The 20280-nt window shown below is 41.5% G+C and overlaps 1 protein-coding gene across 1 annotated transcript in view; it reads left to right on the top strand.

Annotated features, from left to right (window-relative positions):
* The window catches only part of ARVCF (ARVCF delta catenin family member), a gene marked incomplete at both ends in the record, with an annotated part of 152390 nt that overhangs the window by 85947 nt on the left and 46163 nt on the right, over positions 1–20280 (top strand). The window contains one exon of the mRNA XM_080355196.1: positions 7401–7584. Coding sequence (XP_080211322.1) covers positions 7401–7584 — 184 coding nt within the window. The remainder of the gene's footprint in view (positions 1–7400; positions 7585–20280) is intronic.

Raw genomic sequence — 20280 nt, forward strand, 5'->3', positions numbered from 1 at the left:
CTTAGTCTTGGACATCATCCAAAAAGAGCAATAAAGTATATGCCAAGTTTCAAAGTTCAGCCGTTAAGTGGAAAAAGGGTGGAAAAGTATGTCAGCTCTTAAACTAAGGAGAAATATATTGTTCTTCAGTCTCCCATAACTCACGAGGAATGAAATGGATTTCCCTTTCTCTTCTCAGAAGCAGCGGAGGATGTTTGGATGGAGACCAGGGCAGTTGCAGCGAATTTCAGTGCCAGAACATAATTTTTCAGAAAGTTTTGTGAGTGCAAAAATGAGTCGAGGGCTGCAATTGTTCAGCTACCTTATCAGTGTTGGATTCTCCAGGCAGGCCCTGTTGTGAATGTGGATTAAGCCATGAGAAGTAAACATCATAATTCTGTCATAATTTCAAAACAATTATAGTAGGCTCTCCAAGTTTTTACTGGTAATCATAATTCTCTGGGCTGAAGAGTGGCCTTGGTTGTTCCAACTGCTCTTCCGCAGTCATTATAGGATATTTAGCAAATGAGGTCTAAATATAGTCTCTGGAAACTAGCAGGGGTGTTTTTCAGTCCCTCTCCAGTGAGCTGGTTTGTCAGAGATCCTCTGAGTAGTGTGTTGGTTGTGCTTTGATTGCTGTTGGTGCATTGTCTCTTAACCCAGAGACTCTATAGGTAGTAGTTATATTCCATTTGTTGCAGTAATTTAGTATGATGGCTGACCTAAATTTATGATTATTTTTTTAAATAACATCTGTTTATGCACTGTTCTAGTTTACCCAAAACTCATTTCTGGAGTGCTGAGAAGGAATAAATTCGTTTCTTTAGATTCAAGAAAGGAGAAACCGGTCTATAATTTACTCTGAAGGAATATCATTATAATGCTAAATGATAATCAGTCACTTTTGAGATGACAAAAACAAACTCAGTGTTTTCCATTTTCACTCTATATGGCTATTGCTTTGATCTCCAGTTGATTAATTAGTTTTAGAGTTCAAATGCATTTTATTTGACAGTAGCTCCTGCTAATTAAATACAGTATTTTCATTCCACTTTGCTTTTTGCTGTTTAAAGCTCTTTATTTCCATTTACTGAGCAACACCAGGAATACTGAGGGCATTAACCTAAACAGATGTCCAGTAACAGGTGATGTGCATTTAATCTCCACCTGACCAGGCATCATTTCATTCTACGTCTAAGATGATATTACCAGATCCAGTGCGAGACATTCAAGCATCAATATAGAAGAGAAGAGTATTCCAGCAATGCCTCTGTGGCGGGTGCTGGTGTCCTTGCAGTCAGTGTTCAAAGCCTCAGCTGATAATGGGGAATTGTCTGTTTGAAAAATGAGCTCCAAAAGTCAGCAGAGAGAAACAAGAGCCAACGTGGGGTGCAAAGGGAGCGTTTGGCCGTGGCTGCTACAAAAGGGCTGTGTTTGCAGGCTCAGAAATTCAGATCACAATTCCGATGTTGTCGTGGTAGAAATCTTGACTTCCTATCTGGGTACTTTTCCCTGGTAATAAACCAGAGTCTACCTTTGCCATGAAAGTTTTTCATTCTGTCTGGAGTGAAGTCTCTGGGGATTCTGCAGCAATGAAAAGGGGGGAAGAAAAGACAACAGTGTACAGGGTTTGCTTGTTTATTTCTTTTAACAGGCTGCAAATTCAAGTTTGGAATGACACATTGACTTCCCTGTGGTTTAATATTCCTTTAACTCAATACTGGCTGCTTTTCAAAAGCTGAATAGTCGTCATCAGCTGGTCTTCCCAGATGTGGGTGAATGATGAAATAATCCTGCTGTCCATAAGAGATTTACATAATTTAAAGACATTTAAATAATTCAGATGTCTGAATTCAAGAGCACTTGCAGTCTTGGAGTTTTGCCTCTCTGGGTGTGGGACCTGCCTGCAGGACAGGAGGACACGGAGCATTCAGTAAGGGATGCTGTTTGCAGCTGGAGAGCACGCTTTAGCGCAGAACGTCGTTCTCATCTGAATTGAGAGCTCTAAATAGTTTATTTGCTTCAGTACAGCTCTATGGGCTCTTGGTAACTTGGTGATGTGATGCAGCAGCCACAGGTGTCCAGGAGAGACTGAACCAGTGCAGACAGCCGGGGCTGGGCAGTGGGTTAATGGAGGGGGAAGAAGCCAGGGCACCGGGTTAGAAACATGTGAGAGGTGGATGTGGTGGCAGCGGAGCATGAGGGGAACGGCGGGTGTGACGTTCTGTTTGGAATCAGGGCAACCAGAACTGTGTTCACTTGACTGTCTCCCAGAATATACGTTTTGGAGAACCCCGATTAGGCAAACTCATTGGTGTGCAGCTTTGGAAGGAGGCTGAGTACACTTGATACAACACTACTACCACGTTAACAAAGTCTACAGCTTTTTTCCTTTCAGATAGCACTGGTTTTAGCAGAATTTGAAAACCCTCTCTGGGTTAATGCCATGTCTGTTTTACCAAACATTCTTGATGTATCTGCAAATAGCACTAAAACATGTCCCTCAAGGTAAGACAGATACATCAGGTTTGTAAAAATACCTTCAAAACTCAAGATACAATCATAAAATGCCACAGATCACAATTTTCTGTCTTTTAAAGTGTGGCATTACAAAGTGTGTCTCTTCTTCTGCTCTGAGAAAAGATCGATTTAATGGTTAGTGTCCATAAGTAAATCATGAGTAGAGTTGTGGTGAGAAATACTCCACAGAATTCTCCCTTGCATCCCTTTCTGGTCTTGGAACTGTACTAATGAACTTTCAGTGTATCATTTCCTTGAGAAACAGAGAAATAAGGATTCAGCTGATAAGGAATTAAATCTGTTCTGATTATGAAAACTGCAAAAGTTTTCTCTTGAGTAATAGGGGTGTTTTTGTGAAGCAAATGTTCCCATTGGATATGCAAGACCAAAATTCTATTACATTCTTTGAAAAGCAATCAGAAGTTGGTAGCTTTAATGAATAATTTTGTTCGTTGTGCGAACATTGGAAGTAATTTTGTTGTTTGATGACATTGAACTGATTTTAAGTGGTGCAGAACATGATTTTTCTGATGTGTATGTTGCCAAACTCGTTTTAATTGAAAAATGATTGACCTTCAAAATGCTCTGCAGAGGAGATATTTTGATCTAATACTATAATGGCAACTTGCAGATGGATCAGTTTGCTCGGAATTCACACCTGGGCATTCACGTGTGAGATCTGTCAGCTCATCTGGCACTAACGTGTCTCTGAAGCACCTTGGCTGTCTTGAGCTTTCAGGTTTCAGATGACCTTACTCCTTCCATTTTCTGTTAGAAAGCTTGTCAGAAGATGGAGCCTTTCCGTGGTGTATTCTCCGGCACGTTGTGTCGAGGTTCTCAGCCTGGCCACTGTTCAGCTTGAAGAAGCACACATCCAATCTTCACAACTTAGAATTATCAAACAAGTCTGTCCATAAATGCGTACAGCACCAACGTGCAACAAAAGCCCTCGGTGAATATAATGCAGAGTGCTTTATTGTCCTGTATAGTAAATGATGTAGTGTGGGCCACAGATAAAGAGTTAAACAGCGGCTTCGTCTAATTTCTTGGTGACATTGGATTTTTGCTAGTAAGCAAGCACAGCAGGAACACAGTTCCCTTAGATTTCAGAAGATAACAGCCTGTGTGTATTCTATCACAATTCCTTTAGCAATCTTTTCACAGCTCCAAGGAGGCAGAGACTTAGGAAATTATGCCTGTGGCCATAATCACTTTTAATATTACTTGAATCATATTGCTATGTTCATAGCTTACAGTAATTTTTAATATGTTTTTACAATAATCAGTACTTTGAAACAAAAACTTGTCGCTATTGTCCCTGCTTAACATGCTGAAAGAGTAGGAGTAATGTTGGTAGTTAGAAATGTATATGTATATTGCAAATCGTGTTTATGAATAAAATAAATATTGATCACAATTGTGATCATCTTCTGGAAAGCTGTAGTTCATCTTCTTTCTCTAGTCCTAAAATGAATGCGATCTGTGGTCCAAAAGGCCAATATTAGCAGTGCAAGTGCATGGAAAATGGAGATAACTTCATTTCCCTTATGCTGCTGTGGTAGTGACTTGATTTCTCTTGAGTGCTGTTCATTTGAATTGATTAAACTTAGAGTTTTAAAGCCAGTGTTTCCAGCTTGTTAGATCATTAGTGTGTTATGCTAATACAGTCAGGGACTGATTTTTAAAGAGGAATGTCAAATTCGCAAGGATTTTATTTTTTGTAGCTTGATTTTGTCTTGCGGTGCTAAAACCTCCAGTCTCATCTGAATTTGTTCTTTTTTTTTAAGCTTCAGTGGCTGCAACTATCAGTATCTTTTAGATGATTATTTTTTCTCAAGAACTGAAAGGATGCTGGATTCATAACTTTGGTTCATAACTTTGAATAAGAGAAATGTATTTTCACCCTTTATTTTCTGTATCCCTTCTTGTGGAATATTTTCCCAATGAAGTCAGCCTTGAATCTGAATTTTTCCTCTGCCTTTGGCACTGTAAGATTCCTTCAGCCCTGTTGATCGTGGGCCACCTCTCTGTTCAGTGCAGGGCGTTTTCCTTCACCGAACGCTCTTCAACAAAGGGATTATTCTGCTTTTCCTTGTGCAGCCTTCAAAGACAATATTACACATTTAAGTGCTTTGACATTTTTGAAGAATTTGAAGAGCTTTCTGATATTTTTTTTCTAGTAGTAAGACCGTCTTTTATTCTTTACAGTTAGCTGATGTTTTTTATGAAATATTTGAGCGATGGGAGGCAGATGAGAAGTTGAAAAGCTTGAAATGTGTTGGGTTTTTTTTCCTTCAAAGAAGATGAGGGAAAGGCCTTCGGTTCCCGGTCTGACAGGCACTCAGTGAGACTGACACTCAAAATGTGTTTGCTGTAAATGGTTTATTTCATAAATTGCAGTCAGCCTCTTAACTAAAAATTCTGGATGAGTATGTACAAGAGATGTTTTGCAGGGGCAAGTGCTTCTCCTGCTCTGGATGGGGTTCCTGCTATCACAAAGCTGACTTGCGGGTGGTAGAGGGGCAGGTTTGTGCTGCTTTTGGTGTTGCAACCCAGTTAAAATGTGATTGAATCCCAGTTGTGTTTGTTCTCTTGAAATAACTACTGGTGAATGAGAACACAGGAGAAGAGGGAGTTTGGAGGTGATGGTTTCATTTTGCACACTGGGTTTGGAAGTATTGAAATCTAGACACAAATCTCGAAGTCTTAAGACAAGCGAAAGATTTGAGCACTGGAAAACTTGTACAATCCTGTAATATCAGAGCTCTTGGAAATTAGATAGGTATTTTTGGCTTTTTAAGTATATCTCTGCCTCATTCTTCTTAAGCAGTGAAATTTGCCTTTGTAGTTTCACACCAGAGATAACAGGTTGTGTCACTCCTCCGGGAAAGAGGAAAAGGCAGCATCTCATTTCAGGTGCAGAAACCGTATGTGCACTAAAGAGCTCTTAAATATGAAGGGCTGTCAGATTTTCAAACTTAGCTCTTCCACATAGAGATGATTTTAAGTCTCCACACAATTTCCAGTTGCGATACTTTGCCGTTTCAAAAAGAACAGAAATGCAGGATCCTTACAAAAGCCGCACTAGGTTCCTCAGTTGATGCGTATTTGTTCTGAAAAGTAAAGACTTTAAAAGAAAAATAGCATTTTCTGCTTGATTTTCTGGTGTTTTGTTTTGTGTTTTACTGTCCATTGTGTTTGGTGTTTCGCAGTGGCAAAGGGTGATTAATTGTGATGAGTATGAAGAGCGAAATAATTCCTATTTCACCTATACAGTCTTGTTTGAAAGCTAAAAAAGTGGGTCATGAAACTCTTATGCAGTGTGTTGTTTATTAACAGCAAGGGAATCAGGCCAAAAAAAGCAGTATTTTTGTATGTTTTTAGAAAAAGACTGGAAGAAACATTGTGGTGTTCATTCTGTTGTCAGCCTCTGAGTCTATTAATTAATACGGCCTGAACGGATGCCTGGATTGTGTGAAGATCACTTTGAGTAGGGGACACCGTAGCACTTGGCTCTGCTAATCCTCAGCCTTTGAGGTTATTGTCCAAGTGCCACTCACCACTCACACGGAGATAAAATTCCCGTCCTAACCTGGTACCTGTCATGACCCTGTATGGGTAATACTCGGGTATTAAAACAGGACATTTGGCATTTGCCACTCGTGCAGCAGTGCAGTGTGCAGGGGTGTTCCCGCGGGAGCTGCCTTTGCTAGGGGATCCCCGTGGTGGCCCTGAGGGGTCTTCACTCTCTGTCCAGCAAATCCGTGTGTCAGACCTGCGACAGAAGCAATAGATCCAAAATCTTTGCCCAGTCGCTTTTAAAATTTGAAAATTGTAGGTTTTAAAACCTGGAGTGATTGAAATGACTGAAACAGAAGGTTGCACCTTGGTTGTTTTGTGTTTTGTTTTAAACGTGTATACTAAGAGGTGAGTGTTGACAATTGGCACTGTAATGTGCACAGATTCACAGCTGTATTAACACAGGGAGCTTAAGGTTTATGTTGTATCCACCTAAGAAAGATTTCCTGTGTGTTCTGGGCAATTTAGCTTCTCTGTTCGGTCTCTCTGAAACTTTGCTAGTCTTACACTTCTCACACACCTTGCATCTGGCTCCCTCTGAGTGTTGTTGCTGGTAGTTCTTAAACGTTACCAGGCTGTGCCTGTGGAGAAATTATCTCTGAAGTGACTGTCCCGGTACAGCCCTAACCTAATGAGCAATATCAGGACACTGATGCAGCTCTGCTAAGTTGTATCACCCGTCTAAGACAGGGTATTTTTACAGTTGTAAGGCTGTTCTCCTGTTACGTTGTTTTGATGTTTGACTTCTGTCTATTTTGGCTCATAATTAAGGAAAAAATGGAAAGACACGGGAGATTTGGTTCTGAGCTTCTTCACGGAATGACATGCTTGTGGCACCAGGTGATTTGAACACCAATATTGCCTGTAACAGGAAAATGTGAAAGTAAATAATAGAGAGGAGTCTAGAATGAAATATTGTCTTGTGCAGAGGATAAGCATAAGATCAATGATCCTCAATAAATATATACGTGGCTGCTGCACTGGATGAATTTTTACTTTTCAAAGCATAGCTAGACTTAAAAGTGTAACAAAATTTGTATTTAGTAGGAAAACCCTATCAATCTCCAATTGCACATCACATTTGTGTACTTGTCTTCAACAATATCCATGTCTTGACAAAAGTACCTCAGTGCTTTTGGAAATGCTTCTATTGCAGCGACGGTGGAATCTTCCCCGAGCTATGTGCTAGTCTGGCATCTCACCAAGCAGTTTCTACTTTTCATTTAGTTTTATGATTTAACCTTCTAGTGATTCTGTTTAATCTAGAGTTTTAAAATAGTCATTATTCTCTTGTTGTTTAATAATCAGCGTTTCTCCTGCAGGCACCCTGTGGAACTTGTCCTCCTACGAGCCCCTGAAGATGGTCATCATCAACCACGGCCTGCAGACGCTCACCAACGAGGTGATCATACCCCATTCAGGTTGGGAGAGCGAGCCCAATGAGGACTCGAAGCCTCGCGATGCTGAGTGGACAACTGTCTTCAAGAACACTTCTGGTTGCTTACGGTAAGACAGAACTGTGGAGTACTCATCTTTTCACTGCATCCCGTGTTTAGGATTTTGTTAACATTAATTTGATTCAAAATGAAGGATCGCATATCTTTCATTTTTGCACAAATATCCCCATTTCAGTGCCCACAACAGCGATGCTTGGAGGTATTTGCCTGCTACGCGCTCTCCTGCTGCAGGGCTGTCAGTGTGGGTCTGTGCGAGGGTTATTTATCCAGGTTAGGGGAGTGCACCAGTACAGGGAGGTGTATAATACAATGGAGAGTCACCCAGGTAAGGTTATTTGCCAAGAGAAGTACAAAAAGAGCATTTTGCAATGCAAACTGTGCCATTTGTACTGACAATCACCTTCCTTTTGTCGATTGTACTGCGATCAGTGGGCTGCGTCTACAAATTTTGGGCACCTTCTCTGCTTCCCTTAGTGGTGCTGTTTTTATGTATCTGAAAAGTGTTTTCAATCAACTTTCTTACTGGTTTTAGGCCTTCTGCTATCAAAAGGCATCGTTTTGCAGATGCCAGGGAAGTAGTTTCATGGAATTACGCTGAACATGAACCATGGATCCAGTTTTAGCCACAAACCCTTTTGTGGGCATGCTCCTATTTTTAAGCTAAAGTGAATAAGGACCCATGGGAAATAATTTAAAAACATTACCTACTGACTGTTTAGGAATGTATTTCTAATATTCCTTGCAAAGGAGACTTTTCTGGTTAGAAACTGTATTTGCATTTCTGAAAGCACCTTGGCAGCAGGACAGAAGGTGCTAGAAGCTGGAGTCAGGAGTCCTAATGCAGTCTGAAAAACCAATGTTCCCTAAACAGTCTTTCACTTTTTATTTTCTTCGAGATAAAATAGTGGAGATGCCCTGTTAGATTCTTCAGCTTCACGATGAAGTCAATTAGTTTGAACAAAACTAATAAAGATTTGGCATCATACCTTCTGTTGCTCTGAAGTGTGTTTCTGTCAGATTGCTACTGATTAATGCATCTTCAGAAGTTGGTTCATTTCTGTTTCCTGGGCTTGTGGTCTCTAAATTGCAATAACTATTCCCCCGAGTAACTTCACAAATGAAGAAAGTAATGAAAAGCGTTCTGAAAGGGCCCATTACTGAAATTATTTGCGGTCCCACTGGAAACTAAGGTCCTTTAAGTAGGCTCCAGACATCATAGGGCTTTACTTACTAGTGTCTCATTTTCTAATGATGTTCTGCAAGAGGAAATTAGTCATGGTGGGGGATAAAAGGATTATCTGTATGAATATGAGATTCTCCAGTAAGTGTAGACAATAAATTGATCATTATTAGACCAACCTAATCCACATCGTACATTTTTATTAGTATGTGCAGTGCCCTGATCCACTTCAACTTCTACATTCCAAGATACCTTTGGGTTGGTTTTGTTTGTTGGTTTTTGGTGGGTTTTTCTAATCTCAAAGTAAGGTACTGGTTTTACAGGACATGGAAAAGCTTGTATGTGCCACTTTGGGCATTGTATTCTTCGGGCTAATGAAGAGATGTGTGGAATGCAGTACTGAGGTATATTAGAGAATTGAACTTTTGGTTCTTAAGTGATCCTGCTGCACTTCAGATGCGTTAGAACAGCAGCCAGTGAGTGGTGACTGATTCTGGTTTTGAAAGGGGGAAGTGTATTTCAGTCCTGTCTTCTGTAGTCTCTGCTGTCATAGTGTCATGGGACTATGTGCTTCCTTGTGGAAAATTTGGAGCTTCAGTCAGACATGAGGCAACGTGATTCCATGTTCGGAAGCAGTTGCTTAAGGTAAATGGAGACGTGTTGGCAGAGGTTAGCTGGGACAGGCAGTCTGGAAAGGTAGTTTGTCCATGTCTCTTGCTGTGCCTTAGAGCAGCCTCTTGCACAGAGAGCGGGGGGAACCGTCTTGCTGTCTCCTGACTTCTTGCAGTGAGACAAAGTGAGTCCAGGACAAGAGACAACGATGCAGGAGTAGGTGAGACATGACCTGTCTTCCAGTTGATCGTACTTCTTGTTGCAGTGTTGGTCATGTTACATACATTTTGTAGAGCACTTCCAGGTCTACATATAAAAATGGACATGTTAAATGTAGCTATCAGTACTACTGTTGGAAATAATTTTGCATTATTTGTTTAAGTCCTCTGCAGCTCATCCTTAAAATCACGAGCAAGGTAGTTAACACTGGCAGCGAATAAATTGGTGCAGCCATCTGTCTGACAGACGTCAGTCTTTAAAAACCCATTTGCCTGCTCTTCTCTCATTGACACAGTAACTGGTCCTAGAAATTCAATTTTCCACGAGTGGAGCTTGTTGCAGACTGCAAACTGTTGACCAATGTGATATTTAATTGGCAGGTTAGTCCTGATGGAGCGCCAGCCTCACGTGTGTGCTGCCTCCTGTTCCAAAAAACCTGGGGGGATCTTTGAGCTTCTGAGGTTTCCGATGTCTCTGCAGTTCAGATGCCCAAGCAGAAGACAGGCATTATGCACACAAGATGACATTCCGTTCAGTATAATATTTTCAGTTAATGAAGTTTATTAACAGATGTGGGTGAGTTTGTTTCAAACTTGGTGATTCACAAGGTGAACTGCCAGTGGTTAATTATTTGTGGGGGTTTTTTTAACACTGCTTTCTGATCTTTCCTTTAAGCTTTGTTCTTAATCTAGGTCTTTCCTTTGATAATGTGGAGCCTTTGAAACACTTTTTCAAAATAATTGAAAACAAGTAATTTAAAAAAAAAAAAAAAACAACACACACTTATTTGCCTTTACATCTTCTTAAAATGCTTCTTAGCATCAAGAATGCCATTTAAACACTGCATCTTTTGCCCTAAATTAAATAACTCTTGATTATCTATGATACTTGGTGGTGTCCATCCACACAACTGTAGCTAGGTGACAACGTATACAGAGCCAGTAAGAATCAAAGGAAGAAAACTCAACTGCTTGAAGTTTATATTGACGATGAAGACTGGTGTTTATTTGAAGGGCTCCTTCTAAAGTCCAACCTTCTCCTGGGACTGTGGCCGTTGCAGGGATCTTCTGGATCCTGATATCATCCTGGAACATGATGAGTGGTTTCTCTTGTGGCATCCACTTGGCTTGCCAAAAACTCTTCAAACAAACGTTTTGGGAATCCTGTATTCCCCTTTGAAAAATAAAGACTTGGCAGCACAGCCAATTTGCAAACTGTGACCTGGTAATGAAATTTACTGCGTGTTTTTTCTGTAATCTTTGCCAAGAAACAGTGAAGTTCTCAGGAACTAGTGCAGGTGATGATAATTTTGTCTCCATTCTCATCCTGAGGTCAGGAAAAATATGTTTCCTCTTCCATTATTGTGTTCTGTTTATAGGGGCAGACCCAATATGATGAATGGATCTGCTATGTCCATAGTAATTTTACTACTTAAAATGGTCATGAGCCTTGTGATAAATGCTACCTTGGCTGTAATTTTATATTATATTTTGTTGAACCTGTTGAGATAAATCTGGAAAGGAACAGTAAAAAGCATAACTATATAAATGTGTTGAAATTACGTAGATTTTGGGTTATGGAAAAGTAGGACTGGAGAAGAAGTAAGGAAGACATTTTCCAAGAGAATCATTAAATATGTACAGATGTTCCTTTATTTCTTTGCAGTTCAAGTTTCATGTCTTGGCATTATATTTTATTCGTTTAGGTATGTGGAGAATGTATCTTCTAGTTACTGTCTTTTTTTTTTTTCTTTAAACTCCAAAATCCCTCCTGGGATTTTCAATCCAGAAGCATTTGTTTTTAAATTGTACTCTCTGCAGTTTAAATAACGTAATGATTTGGTGCATCTTAACCAGGCCCTTTCATGGTCCTTCCCACAACTTCGACCAAGACGTGAAGATGCTCTAGGAGAAGAGCACAAGCTGAATTATTTGCAGGACTGATGGAGCTGAGACGAGCTCACGTGCACCCAGGCGGTGCCAGAGACCTTCGCTGTATCTCCAGGTTTCCCCCGAGGTCCTTCTGTGCTTTAGGGGGGATGTCCCGCGTCTGTGGGTCAGAAAGCATTGCTGCAGTCGTGTTCTCTTTTGTGTTTGCTTTGTAGATACCCACCATGGTCCCTAGTTCTCTGGAAGCAGCAAGAATTTTAATGGTTTAAAAATGCAATTCATTCTGGCTTTAATTGCTGGTTTATGCCTAATTACTTTTAATTCTCCCTTGGATTTTTTCATTTCTAAGAGGACCGAGTAGAACTCAGTTCCTAAATTGCCAGCTTTCTAGCCTGATTCCTGTGCTAAACTGACCTGCTGTCAACAAATGTTAAATGAATCAATTTGCATAGCAAACAGATGCGAAGTGCTCCTTTTTCCAGAGTACCATCTGTAGTAGCAGCGTTCCTTGTCAATTCTCCAAGTACACAGAAATTTGCATTCACCAGTAGCCTCAGGGTTCAGAGACCTGGCCGTAGGTGTAGGAACACAACTGCACCCACTTGACTTCCCCTGAAAACATGCATTCTTCACATCAAAATTGGATGCACCAGCTTGTCCAGCAGCAGCTCCTGAGAAGGGGCAAGCTGGTGGTTAAAGCTGGAACAAGAGACCAGAGAAGTATGGATTTAATTGCTGTTCTGCTGCTATTCGGACGTAATTACAGGGAAGATTAATGGTATAAACCTTTTTATGGTCTAATATTTAATAGCCCGTCTCCTCCTGGTTTTGGTGACTGGATTCGCGCTTCTAAGTGCTTGAGTGCGTCTGGACTTCGGTCACTGATCTTCTCTTTCCTGTCTTGAACGTGGGGTTGGCACCTCTGTCCTTACCCTGCCTCTGAAGCTGGTAAACACCAGTAGTCCAAGGATTGTGAACTGGTTGGTCCTAGAGACGACAACTGGGAATAAGCACCTCCTGTAGGTATAAATTAAGAGTTCAGTCCCATGGAATCAAAGCCTAAGAGTTATGATAAGTGTGAGATATTATGTTTGAAGACTTGAGGTAAGGACTTGGTAGATTCACAGCAGAAAACATACTCCACCAGCTGGGAAGTGATGTATGAGTATCTGCAGGCTCCTGGTACTGTTCTGTACTTCAGAGGAAAAAGGGCCGCGGGAGCTTGATGGTAAATCATTAATACTCAGGATGTGCCAAATAGAGGTTTTTATATGAAAATGTTTAAAGCCTTTTTCTGTTGAGGACAGAAAGGATTAGCGTACATGAATGTACATCTCCTGCATATGTAACTTATGGTGCTTCAGTCACACATAACACTGCTTAGTGGTAATGGACTCTTTCCTTGAGTCCTAATGTCTTTATGTACTTGTGAACATATGTATACATGCAAACACCTATAGCATGTATGCTTTATAGCAGGAGTGTGTGCATCTGTGAGGCACACGGAGGTAAAGGAGGTTTGTCAAAGACAACTAGTGGTCTTGTTTTGGCAGAAAGGTTCTCTCCACCCTGGAAACAACTATGTGAGTGTCTCGGTGATACCGGTGTGTCCATTTCTTCTTATCTCTGCATGCTGAATTTGAGGAAAGAAAGGAAGATAGGCTGTCAAAGCAGGTGCTTACACCCTCCTTTCTTATTAATGATTAATGTATGGCTTTTCTCTGAAGAAAAGTGCTTGGAAATTAGAGCTTTTGAAGCGAGTTACCTCTAAGTTCTATCCATCTCTAAATCCTGCAGGCATGCTAATAGTATGTGGTGACAGTCACATCATATTTGTCCTACCTGCACTCTCATATACTCGAGGCAGGCTCCGTTTCCAGCTGCCTGCGGAAAGGAGGCACTTAGTGCAGATCCGTGAGCTGGCAGCGCTGGCTGGTGCGGAGCAGGGCGCAGGAGGTAGAGCTGTGCCAGTGCTGCTGGGGCACTTTTCAGGTGCTGGCTTTTATTTTCTCTTTTTTATCAGCAGCAAATTAGTAACTAGCGCTAGTACAGAGTCCAGTTTGTAGCATCTACATTTCTCCCTCACGCCAAAAAAAAATTCATTGTCAAAGTCCTGTGGTTGACTTTTTCTCTTCATCTATGTGCTCCCATATCGTAGTTCAAGTAGCCCTTTTGTGAGCTTTTGTAGGACAGTTGTTTAAGCACAGAGGCCTGGACAGGACCCGTTACAAAGCTCGGCAGCCCCAATCCCAGCCGCAGGAGATGAGGGCAGGTGCTGCCAGGTCTCCATCCACCCACCCGCCCGCCGTGCCCGGAGGCCAGTGCGCTCGTGTTGTTTTCAGGCCGGGTTCAGCCTTTGGGTGATTGCTGCTCCAGAAACTGGAGCTAACGATACTGTCAGTGTTTTGTTATTTAACAGGTACTTTTGAACTGGACTTTCAGCAAAGGAATAGTTTTAGGAGGAGATAAGAACGGAATAGAAATTAGCCTGTGAATCTTCATTTTGGAGGCAGCAAGCAGAATGGAAAAGGGAGAAGCTTATCAGCCCAACCCAGACTGGAAAAAGACCAACTCAAATTAAAAACCCACACAATAGAGAGGAGTGAGCAAAGGCAGTTTCTTAATTAGCTTACTGATACTGTGCAGGATCACAGCATATGGCTGTCCTGGGGCTTATATGATGAGCAGAGCGTTTAATTCGTGCTAGAAAGGAGCTGTTAGGGTTCCTCCTGACAGTTCCTGATGTTTAGCTTGTAATATAAATAAATTATGCATAGATTTTAGCAGCAGAGACATAACCTAGTTACATGCAACCTTAATGCTTTACAATCGAATCTGAAGTATAAATTTAAAGCTGTGCACTTGCTTATTGCCTTCTGTCATTCCTTAGGAATGAATCTAGGTCCCTTCTCCCTTGGCTGTCAGTGAAGGCAATCTACAAAAACATCTGTCCCTTTGGGATGAAGAGCAAGACTGAAACAAAGCTCGCTGCCGTCACTGTAATGGACATAGTTTTCTTTGGAATGCATGTGAGCCATAACCCTTTCTTAGATAAATACTGCTTCATTTTTGTACTTTTGAGATTCTTTTCACATTGCAGCAAGCAAGCGTGATACAGCAAGCAGAGTCCCTTGGCCTTTCCTCTGAGCAGGGACTGGAGTGATTTGGAAGCGAAGTAGTTGCTGGGCATCAAGGAATTCTTGTGTAGTGGACTTCTGCATCGTTTGTGTTGCAGGATGGCGAGCCCTCCAAGTAGGTCGTGCAGCAGGCAACCAGTCAGCATTTGACTGAGAAGGCATTACGCGATGTTTTGGATATAGAAAGCCACAAATAATGAAGGACGGACTTGACATCTGTACCTTGTTAAACTGCACTGCAGGCTCTTGAGCCCCTGCTTACTGCAGGGAGCTCTTGCAGACACTGCTGACATGAATATGAGACACGTGGCAGCGTGCTTGGCACGTCTCTTGCTCTATGTCAGTATTGCTGGAGCACAGACTAAGCTTGGGAAGTCCTTTTTCAGGGGTGATTTTTGGTATGTCCTCTTCTGAGCATTTGACCAACTAAACAAAACAAATCTTTTTATTCAAATAGCTGGAAGAGTTTTACATGCAAAGCAACCTGGGCTGCTCTGCAGCTTCTCTCTCGTGTGTAGCTGGTAAGTGGATGCTTAAGTAGAGCAGAAATCTCCAGTGGATCTCCTCCCAGGTCTGATTCACATTTGAACGACTGCTCCCCACGTAACGTCACCATGAGTAGAGCTCCCCTGTCATTCTGTTCAGTTCTTTGGACTTTGGCTTGTTTTCTTCACCATGTTCTCTGCTTGATTCCTGATGCAGCCATCTGCTCCCAAGCTCCGGCGTGTTGTGCAGGGCTGTCTGACCAGCGCTGCCTGCACCGGGCTATCTTTGTGTCACAGGCAGCTTCTTTCTTTTTCTCTCTTATTTGCAGAACAATGAACTTAATACCAATTAAACTTTCTGATATTTCATGTGAACTGAAGTATGGAATTCATTCTGTTTCTGCATGAAGTGATGGAATGATTTTAAAATGCTGCATATTCCTCCTTTGGGACATTCAGTGCCTAGAAGTATGCTCGGAAATAGAGTACATTTACTGCAACTATTATTTATCAGTCTCTGTTGGCTGATATCCAAATAAAAATTTCTTAATAGTGAAGCAAAGTGTGGGTGTGGAAGGGTGTTTTTATAGGAAGGGTTCTGACTGTCAGAGTACAACTACTAATACATTTAAATTAGACTTGTGAGAACCTTGTAGTTTTTGTCAGCTGAAGTACATAAAACTCAGTGTCTGGACAGCGAAGCCTCAGTGAGGTTGTCAGTCCAGGTCTAGTGAGGAGTCAATGTTACTTTTTAGCCTGGCAATACAAAAATAGCTATTAGGAGGTTGTTTATAATAGTAAAAACTGTTTACAACAGTAAAGTCCGAGAGCTTGGTGTGTGCACCAAGAGGCTGTTGGTCAGAGCTCATCGCTGTCTCGGCTTCAGCTCTCGTCCATGCTTCTTCCAGAGAAAGGTGGAAATGTTACCAGGAGAGTATCTTAAACAGTTCCTGCTCAGCTTTCTCTCTATATGAGAAAGTCCCCAACCTGTTGTCTTCATCCCCAGCTGGGTCTCTAAACAAAGTGGTTTTTACACTGAAGTGGGGTAGTAAGTGTTCAGTAACACTCTCACCTCTGGCTTTCAGCTGCATCTGCAGCACTGCGGGATAACAACTGATGGCCCTTTCCAGCCAGGTGGCAGACACAGCAATGGTCTTGGAAATACTAGTTCTAATGTTCGGAGAAAACAGCGTATCTCTCTGATGCTTATATTTTCAAGTTTTTCTTTACCATCTGAAGGAAACAAAAAAAGCACACGCAATCTCTCCATGTCTCCACTCTATCTTTCAGGTTGTTACGTAAAGCACAGTGGGGACATTGCTACATGATTTGCATTGAAACAGTGCAAATTAAGTGCCATGCATTTAATTACTTTAAAATCTTTTCTCTTGAGGACAATCTTAGCGTGTGGCAGAGATGGGAGTAACAGCTCACCTATCCTAGAGATGATGAATACCGACTCTGTTCTGCAGATGTAAATGTTACATTCAGGCTTGCATATTATTAAGACAACTATTTGGTGGTAATGATAACCTTATCTAAAGCATGAACAGATTTCTCAGCACATTCCCCACCATTTTCTGAAGTCTTTAATACCAACAGACTGGATTCCTAGTCTGATGTGTTTCTGTGCTAGTAGGTATTTACTTTTATTTAACATTTACTTAGTGCTCCTCTGTTTTGTTTTCCCAGGGAGAGCATATATTTGAACATCCTTACAAATCCTCTTTCTCTAGTCCCGTCTGCAGTCTGGACCCCAAGAATTTGAGGAAGAATCCAGGTCACTTTTTCCAGCTAAAGGCTGGGGACTTAAAATATCTGGAATGAGATTTGAGCTTTTCTGTTTTACATAAGATCAGTCATAGAGTTGCTTTCCTTCCTGTGCATTTGAGTAACATGGACAGTAATTCCATGTCTTGCTCCTAGAATTGCTCTTTTGAGTGTATTGTATAAATGTACAGTAAGCACCCTAGTGTGACGTGAGAAAAATACTATTGTGGTTTCTTTTAAATACATTTTTCACTAAATGGACTCTTGGAAAAGTATTGGAAAGCAGCGGAGGCCTCTCTGGGGGTGAAGAGACAAGGCAGGGAAGCAGACGTGAATGGCAGGTATCATTTATCACTGTTTTATCTAAAAGCAGTTCGGTAGTTCCTCCTCCCCATTCCCACCCATTTGAACAGGCAGTCAACTTTATTTTCATTTATAAGAGGATTTTGCCCATCATCAGTGCCTCAAAAGCCCTTCAGAGTTCCTGCTTCAAGTTGTTCAAGCTTAAAAAGTATCTTTGATTTCATCTGTAGAAGTTCTTGATAATTAAGATGCCCTGGCAAGCAAGTCACTGAGAGAATGTGTTGAATTCCAGAATCTTTGGGCTGTTCCATCTGATGCATGGCAGCCTGGCTCATTGGTGACAGAGTGAACAAGCACCTCAGCGAGGGGTTTGGCTTCTCTATTTGATGTCTTCTGTCAAACGCTCCATCCACCGAAGGATTCATTTCTTCTGACATAAAGCAATGCTTGTCTCATGTGTAGAAAAGTTCAGTGAAAAGCAAAACACTCCATCCAAATACACTTCCCATGTGTTGCAAATCTATCTGTTGCATGAATTTGGGGAAGTTTCTGCCCTAGTCAAGGCTTTGGGTTCCTTCTGTGGAGTGTCACCCTGTGTATGACAGCTACAAATCCTCTGGTTACATCTACTGGAATCTCTCACCTATTTGTTGATTATTTTTTTTTACCACTCTTCAAAGATGGGTGTTTAGAAACTTTGCTTTGAAAGGTTCCTTTGGAACATGATTTAGTTACTTCTTTTGTTCCATAATGTGTAATAAATCTGTAAGTTGCATCAAGAATGGTTTTAGTGCAGATGTGAAATTGGAAGAGGTTTTTCCTGGCTGGCCAGTGGAGTGCGATACCAGGCTGCAGATTCCATTCTTTGCAGTGACAGCACTAGCTCTCCAGTCCATGTAATCACTTTTGTCTCCGTGCTGCGTATCCCCCTGAAGACCCAAGATGTGAATTTGGCTGATGACTACCAGCTGATGTTTTACAAGGAGGTAGATGCTACAGAATCTTAACACCCCAAGGCAGAAATGGAACCTGGCGCTTGCCTGAGCTTTTGAAGGTTGCTCTGGATCATGGAGACCAGCCCTGGGAGCTCTTCTCTTGGGGTTGCCTGTGACAGCTCACTCCAAGGATACCGGCTTCACTTTAACTGTGCCCGCCTTTGCCTAGTGCTGAGGGATGTTTGGTGTGCTTGTGCGTGTATCTGAAATGCAAATATTCCCATGGGAACTGGGAGATTTTTGCTGTATTTGCAGTGTTGGAGCAGCAGAAAGAGCTGGTCCTGATCTCCCTGGGCTTGGTCTTTCTTAGCCCATTGTTGCCCAGGCTTCTGTGGAGAAGAACATGAGCTGAGCTCTCCGGTAGGTCTGGGTTAGAGCTACAGACAGGGAAATGGGTTTTGTTTTTCCATATTGGATAAATCCCGTGGGCTGCAGGAACCTCCTCACCCAAGGCGGGAGGACCAGCAGAATCCCCGGAGTGCTGGGTGTTCATAGAGCAGATGTTTCTGCATGAGATGCTCATACGGATACATTTTCTGATGTGTTAGTTGCAACATTAAAGCTGCAAAGTTTGATGTCTGGATAACTTATTCATAGCATTAATTAGCTATTACTTTCATCCTGCACAGTTTTCATGCCTACTTATGTGTGATAAATGTGGGATTTTTTTCTTGAGGCATTAATTTTCAGTAAATTTTTCCATAGTTGAAGATACAGCGATACCAGCAAACCATGCTCTTACTGATGCACTTCTGTAGTAACTTTTTAAATTATAGCCTAAACAGTGCTTACCTTAACATTGATCCTAATACAGGTCAATAAATAAGAAAGCAGAATACAAAATACTGTGATGCTGTTGATAACCAAAGCAGTAAAACAAATGCACTACAAGTGTGGTAGCACAAATGGACCATAGAAATATCTCTTACAAATAGGCCATTGTGGGCCAGGTGTGAAGCTTTTTTTTGAAGTCTGCAAGTGTTCCATATGTATGTTAGCTCTGCATTTCTAAGACTCAATGAGGGAATAAGAAACGTGATACACAGCTCCAGATACAACCATTTTTAGTGCATTTCTGTCACCCTCAAGCTTAAGAAGTAATGTTCCACTTTAATAGATGTGCTTGGAGGTGGAGCTGCTATCATTTACTGTTGTAACTCCTGAAAGGTTTCACAGAGAATTTGAATTCTAATTTCAGTTTCATAAAGACTTGACATTAAAATTCACATTTGAGCTTTTGATACAAAAGGATTAGTACAACTGAAGTCTGAAAAAGCAGCGTGTAGAATTCTCTCTTCCATATATCCTGTAGACTCGTATTTTAATATCCACTTTACCTGCCTTGTATCAGCCATTGCTAGAGGTGAGACCGTGTGTTAGGATTTGGGGAAAGGATTCATTTATCTGTGCATTCAATTTGTATTCTTAATTGAAAGTTAATGTGCTGTTACAGCAACCAGCTCACAATTAAGTGTCTTCAGATTTTGAGAGGTCTCTAAGAAAATGTGTTTTTTTCCTAGTCATGCCATTAACATGCCAGCCTGCCTGGATGATGGGGGACAGGAGAGGGGACCGTGATTGATTTGTTAATTACTTCGAGATTGGCAGTCCCTCTAGTTAGTTAAAAAGAATTGGCTGCACGATCCTGGCGGCAGAAGGTGATGATTGTGTCCTGAGCTTCTGAGAGCCAGCCCTGCACGGGCTTGTGGAACTGAAGCCTGAGAGCTGAAATGTTGACTGTGGTGGTGTCAAAATTAGTGCATTTCAACTCTGAGAAAGCTTTCCATGTCAGTTTTGCCAGCAAGCAATGTTAAGAATCATTTTGTCACTTGATTCCCTTTGTTTCAAGAAACTTAAAGCCATATAAACATACAAACTATCCTCTTTTACTTTCTTAAATGTGACTGACTCGGGCTTTGGGCTGAAGCTGCTGTGCAGGGTGGGCTTTAAATGTCAAAACACGGGATTTTAACTGGGTAGCAGTAACTTCCAGTCAGAAAGCTGGAGATCCAGAATGGATTTGACAAAACCTTGAGCAGTGAAGGGGACAGCAGTGGTACGGGGTCACCGCCAGCCTGACTGCTTTGGAGCAGATGGTGGCCAGGGAAAGTGAAGACTAATTTTATTTACAGATTGATTAAATAAAATACAGCTT

The sequence above is a fragment of the Nesoenas mayeri genome, assembly GCF_963082525.1.
Source record: "Nesoenas mayeri genome assembly, chromosome: 17".
Taxonomy (NCBI): Eukaryota; Metazoa; Chordata; class Aves; order Columbiformes; family Columbidae; genus Nesoenas; species Nesoenas mayeri.